The 6,720-nt window shown below is 34.9% G+C and overlaps 1 protein-coding gene across 2 annotated transcripts in view; it reads left to right on the top strand.

Moving 5' to 3' along the window:
• Nucleotides 1-6,150, top strand: part of ptprq (protein tyrosine phosphatase receptor type Q) — a 45,733-nt gene extending 39,583 nt beyond the window's left edge. For both annotated transcript variants that reach the window (XM_052581975.1, XM_052581976.1), the window contains 6 exons: nucleotides 80-214; nucleotides 2,766-2,891; nucleotides 3,091-3,239; nucleotides 3,871-4,006; nucleotides 4,119-4,242; nucleotides 4,358-6,150. In XM_052581975.1, the coding sequence (XP_052437935.1) occupies nucleotides 80-214; nucleotides 2,766-2,891; nucleotides 3,091-3,239; nucleotides 3,871-4,006; nucleotides 4,119-4,242; nucleotides 4,358-4,395 (708 nt within the window). In that variant the 3' untranslated portion in view covers nucleotides 4,396-6,150. The remainder of the gene's footprint in view (nucleotides 1-79; nucleotides 215-2,765; nucleotides 2,892-3,090; nucleotides 3,240-3,870; nucleotides 4,007-4,118; nucleotides 4,243-4,357) is intronic.
• Nucleotides 6,151-6,720: the final 570 nt, after the last annotated feature.

The following is a 6,720-nucleotide window of genomic DNA, read 5'->3' on the forward strand; positions in this document are numbered from 1 at the left end:
TCTCTCTCTTTTATACTGTGGCTCAACTTTAATTGAATTGGCCTAAGCTCCGGTTCTGTGTCTTGTCTCTGTGTCTCAGGGCTATCTGTGTCCTAATGAGTTTATAGCCACTCAGGGTCCTCTGCCTAGCACCGTCGCAGACTTCTGGAGGATGATTTGGGAGACGGGGACCAAAACCATCGTCATGCTCACCCAGTGCTTTGAGAAGGGCCGGGTGTGTATGTGTGTGATCAAACAAAACAATGTAGCCAATTAGATAAATGTTTGTACAGCCAATCCAAAGATTATTCAGACCAGATATCATTTTTAAAATCTTGACATATTATACCTAAAAATTCTTCATACAGTGGACTACAAGTAAATATTGACCAACAATGATTCACACACTTTGACCTGACCATGTTGAACTAGCTTTTCTGCATCAGAAACAGGAAACATGTTTCGTAGCTTGGTAATGTTTCTAAGATGGAAAAATGCAGTTTTTGTAACATGGGAAATATTGTTTTGAAAACTGAAAATAGAAGGGGACCTAGGACAGATCCTTGTGGCACTCCATATTTTACTGGTGAAAAATGAGATGGCGCCCCATTTAAATAAACAAAATGGTAGCGATCAGACGGGTAGGATCTAAACCATCTTAGAGCCTGCCCTTGAATAACTGTATAGTTTTGTAATCTATCTATGAGTGTGTCATGATCTATGGTGTCAAACGCAGCACTAAGATCAAGTAAGACTAGAAATGAGATGCAGCCTTGATCTGACGCAAGAAGCAGGTCATTTGTAATTTTAACAAGTGCAGTTTCTGTGCTATGGTGGGGCCTGAAACCTGACTGAAATTCTTTTATACAAATATTTTTTTTGCCGGAAAGAGCTCAATTGAGCAGACACAACTTTTTCAAAAATTTTAGACATAAATGGAAGATTTGAAATAGGCCTATAATTTGCCAGTTCACTATCTAGTTTTGGTTTCTTAATTAGAGGCTTAATAGCCGCCAGCTTGAATGGTTTTGGGACGTGACCTAAAGATAACGACGAGTTAATAATATCGAGAAGCGGTTCTTCGGCTACAGGTAACAGCTCTTTCAGTAATTTAGTGGGTACAGGATCTAAAAAACATGTTGTTGGTTTAGCTGCAGTGATAAGTTTATTTAGCTCTTCCTGTCCTATGGTTGTAAAGCACTGAAGTTTATCTTTGGGTGCGATGGATGAAACTGAAGTGTTAGACGCTGTAGAATCTACATTCGCTATTGTATTTTTAATGTTATCTATTTTATCAGTGAAGAAATTCATAAAGTCATTACTATTAAACGTTGATGGAATATTTGAATCAGGTGGCGTCTGGTAATTTGTTAACTTAGCCACTGTGCTAAATAAAAACCTTGGATTGTTTTGGTTGTTTTCAATGAGTTTGTGGATACACTCTGCCCTGGCAGTTTTTAGAGCCTGTCTATAGCTGGACATACTGTTTTTCCACGCAATTTTAAAGACCTCCAAGTTAGTTTTTCTCCATTTGCGTTCAAGACCAAGAGTTTCTTTCTTGAGAGAGTGTGTATTACTGTTATACCATTGCACTGTACATTTTTCTCTAACCTTTTTCAATTTGATGGGGGCAACAGCTTCTAATGTATTAGAGAAAATAGTTCACATGTTGCCAGTCATTTGCGTCTAGTTCATGTGTATTTTTGGGTACAAATAGCAGTTGAGATAAACCAGGCAGGTTGTTTGCGAATCTGTCTTTGGTGGCTGGAACAATAGTTCTGCCCAGATGGTAACGCTGAGCCATACAGTTAATATCAATATCACATTATCCAGATTAATTTGTTCTGAAACAGTTTAACTCTAAATTTAAGAACTAAGTTTAAGTTCTTGTCATATTTTATTACCATTTTCTAAACTATAGCAAATAAACTGTGATAATGCTAGAAAAGCTGAAGGTGTCTGAATACATTTTGGTTTGACTGTATATAATCTTAAAAATGTGTTCTAAGGTTTACCAGTCTGATGTCGTAGAAGAATCAATGTCATCCCACAAAGAGCAGCTTTTTTCTCTAGTTTTGATGCCATGGACTCATAAATATCATACCATATCAAATATCATAATGTCTTTATGAGTCACTTCATTCATAAAATATAAAAGCAGATATATTTATGATATTTATATTTTAAACTGTGAAAATGGATTTAATATGTTAAAAGTATATATACCCATTTATACAGATAAAAAATACTTTTTGTATTTTTTTATTTAATGTATAAGACTATTTCAGATAAATATAAATAGATAAATATTCTAAATATATAAAAAATACTTACTTTCTATAAAGTTTCTACCCACCATTACAATGTTGTTTCATGTGTGAACTTAAAGATAAATGTAAAATTTGTGGCTTTAAATATAATAATATATTGTAATATATATAATATATTATAATAATAAATGTGATTTCCAGCCAGGCTTTAAAAAGTAAAATAAAACAGTAATAATATGAAATTTTATATTTCTGAATTAATTTAATTTGTATTTATTTATTTTGGTTATTTATTAATTTTACATTATTTATTTCAACTTTTGACACTTTTTTACACTTAAGAGTATGTGTAATATGTACTCTGATTGCTTCCATTGTCCTCATTTGTAATTCGCTTTGGATAAAAGCATCTTTTAAAGGATTACAATGAAACGTAAATACAATTCATTAAATATCTGACAGTGATTTGTTGAAATGTATGCATCATAATGAATGTAATGTGGCTGTATGTTTCAGATCCGCTGTCATCAGTACTGGCCAGAGGACAATAAACCCGTCACTGTTTTTGCTGATATCATAATCACTAAACTCACAGAAGATGTGCATCCTGATTGGACGGTCCGGGCGCTAAGAGTGGAGAGGGTAAAACTTTTCAAGTTTATTGCTAGCTAGTCACATTTACTTGTCCAGTGACAAGTCAGTTGTGCATACTTGAGAATACCAGTGGTCTTATACGAGTCCAAAAACCACAATAACACACACAGATGTGGGTGGTTAGATGAATAGATAATTAGTCCCCAAGGACACATTTAGCCCTTCCTCTCTTTCTTTCTCTCTCCAGCACGGAAGCTACATGATTGTTCATCATTTTAACTACACCTCATGGCCAGAACACGGCGTTCCGGAGTCCAGCTCTACACTCATTCAGTTTGTCAAAGCGGTTCGCTCACACAGAGGCCATGACAACACAACCATCGTGGTCCACTGCAGGTGAGTATATCTGCCCATTAGATTAACAGGACGTCTTCAGGCTTTTCTCTACAGTGAGCCACTGGTGCATCTTTATGTTTGAGTCTGAGCTGCATCGGATCCATTTTTTGATTCAAAGTTGAAAGAAAAAGCTAATTGCACCTTCATATCACACAACTGTGACTTTTTTTGTTGCATTTGTGTATTTTACAATGTGACTTTATATCTCACTACTGATACTTTATATCTCTCAATAAGGCCTCTAGCTAATTGATTTTATATCTTGCAGACTAATTTATATCTCATAATTGCAACTTTATTTCTTAGAATTCTCTCAATTTCTATACTCGTCTCTCATATTTTGTATTTTAAACTCTCACAATTACTATATATTTTTTTTATTTTATTTTACAAGCTTCAATTTCACTAGCCAGTGTTATTTTATTAAGATACTACTATAGTTTATATAATATAATTTTTATTAGTTGCTCTATATGTAGTTTTTATAATTTTTTCCCAGTTTTCAGTACATAATAAGATTTATGATACAGTATGTGTTAGGATTTATTTCAAGTGACACATTGTCCTTCATGGTCTTAGTTTTACAAAAATGTAAATGTAATACACATGTATGTAATGTGTGTATGTGCAGTGCTGGTGTGGGCAGGACTGGAGTGTTTATAGCCCTGGATCATCTCATTCAACATGTGAGGGATCATGATTTTGTGGATATATATGGCCTGGTCGCAGAGCTACGCAGTGAGAGGATGTGCATGGTGCAAAACCTGGTAAACCTATTTAAAAACTGAATATATTGCAAAAATAGTTCAGTCTCTGTAGACTTGTGTGAGATGATCATGTTCTCTTGTTCAGATGTTTGTTTCTGCCTCTCTCTCTCAGGCTCAGTACATGTTTCTGCATCAAAGCACTCTGGATCTGCTGTCTGCAAAAGGAAACAGTCAGTCCATATGGTTTGTAAATTACTCTGCTCTGGAGAAGATGGACTCATTGGATGCAATGGAGGGTAAAATACAGCCTACATTCAATGACTTGTGCAGTGAAGGCTGGTGGTTAAAGATCTCTGTCATTCTTCTGTTTTGTCTTGGTGGAAATGTATTTTGTCATGTTTGTTCTCTCAGGTGATGTAGAGCTGGAATGGGAAGAGACGACGATGTAACAGGGACACTGTTCCTGTCAGTCTGGTGGTTGTGAGGAGACACTCATTAAAAATCCAGACGCTGGGACTTTGGACCCTGGGGCCAAACACGCTGAGCAAAGGATAAACGAGGAATACAATAGCAAACTGGAATATTCTCGCCTGAATGGATTGTCTCTGTCTCTCAACCTCTCATTTGCATCAGCCAGACAGCCTCATCCATCAAAGTTTTTTCTAAAGTTCTTGTCCAACTTCTGTAATTATTTTATCTCTCCCTAGAAAGTGGTACACCACCTACTTATGGACTCAAATGGATCAAACTCTAAAAATATGCCTGTTTCTTAAGGAAGTAGGAATATTCAGCAGTCAGGAGTGAGAAATGATTGGGCTTTTATGTCCTGTAGTCAAATGTATTATTAATGCAGTTATTAGGGATGAGAATCATGATAATTTTTTCCTAATGGTTCTCTTAATGATTCTTTTGGTAAATTTTTATTTTATTTGGAAAAATGATGAAATTATTTTAAACAGAACAGTAATTTATTTGCATGCATAGAACATATCCTTACACCAAGAATGGAAATTATAACTATAACAATATATATCTATAACTCCACATCAACAAAGAGTAACGTTGTGTTTATTCTAAGCACTGCAGTGATGTTCTGTGAAAAAAAAGTTGCATTGAATTGGAATATCTGTAAATGTATTTATCGTTCATCTGGAAAAATCGCTATTCTTTTAAGGCCCATTCACAAAAATAACAATATTAGCATCCAGGAACGTTCTGTTTATTATAAGCGTGCACTGCAGTAATGTGGTATACCACTTAAAATACACGAGCTCTACAATGTCGGATCGATTGCAATGGGCCGTCATTGTTTTAACATTCATTAACTGGAAATAATTGTTCTGAAAGAGGTTCTAAATATAGTTTCTCAGTTAAAAACCGAATTGTTAATTAAAGTTAAGTTATCGTGTGAACTAGACATGTCCAAACAGCAGGATGTATAACGTTATTTGGAGCGCATGCTTTACAGTCGGTTTGGTTTTTTATTTATTTTTATGGTTTATCCGCTGGAAAAAAATGCCCTAAAATCGATCCCAATGATATTTTCCACGGCATCATTATTATTGCTGTGGTCTGATTTTAAACTTTTAAAACCACCATATAGTAATCGTTCTTGGTGTGAACGGGACATTAGACATGCTAGTCTAGATATGACTAGATAGAGGTCTGACATGAGCGATAATTTACCCATAATGAGAGAAAACTGTGCTTATTTCATACGGAAGATAATGTTTCATTTATGTCTATTGCAAATGTTTTTCTAATCAGGAACTGTGAAGTTTGAACACCGCATCTATTCATAATCATCTCTGAAGTTTCAGACAATGGTGCTTTGTCATTTATTCAATCGGACTGCTTTTATTTTGCTACCCACTGACCTTCCACTAACTTATCCTAAAGCTGATGCAGAGTGAGATAACACACTTTATATGTTCATTCATTTGTAAATGATAGCTTGACAAGTCGTTGATTTGTCTTTTATTGCTTTATCCATATTTTCGTGTTAAAGAAGAACTGAGTGAGTGGAAATCTGTCATCTCAAAATTGTTAAGCTCTTTCAGAACTTATCTTTTGCATAAATTATTATGAAGCCAAATGAGTGTCAGATGACATATGGTTTTGTTGTGTGTGTGTTTGGAAATCAACAGTATTTGTGTTTTGAAATAAATATATAAATATTGTTTTCTTCTGAAGATCATAGCAGATTTTTTGACTCATAATTTTCATTGAATAGTATCTTAAATCATGATCTGTGCTTCACAAAAAGCTGTTGTATGACTTCAGAATGTAGAGTACAAGTATTTAAGGTATGTTTATGATGCTTTATTGAAGGTTTTTGTTATTTTGGAACTTTACAGCACCGGTCCTCATTCGCTTTTTATATTTGAGAAAAGACTGATCTTGATCAAAACTTCACCTTTTGTGATAAGCAGAAGAATAAAAGTCATGATTTTGGAATGACTTGAGGGTGAGTAAATGAACTTCCGATAATTTTCTCTCTCTCTCTCTCTCTCTTTAAATGGTTACATTAATACAAATGATGTAGTCAGAAAAAATCTGAACTGTTAACATAAGGTTTTCAAAATATCTGATTGTTGAAATCATTACAGGAGCTCATATTCATTGGCATTCATGAGCATCCCAGAGTGCATGGACTGTCATTGTCTGTGGTTGCTTTGAAGAGTGAGAGCATCCGGTGTGAAAGCAGCAATTCAGGACCCTGGAGAGCAGCACTGAAGCTTTCAGCCGAAACAAAGGGAGGATGCTGGAAGAAC

This window comes from Carassius gibelio, chromosome B18 (assembly GCF_023724105.1).
Source record: "Carassius gibelio isolate Cgi1373 ecotype wild population from Czech Republic chromosome B18, carGib1.2-hapl.c, whole genome shotgun sequence".
NCBI classification, from domain to species: Eukaryota; Metazoa; Chordata; class Actinopteri; order Cypriniformes; family Cyprinidae; genus Carassius; species Carassius gibelio.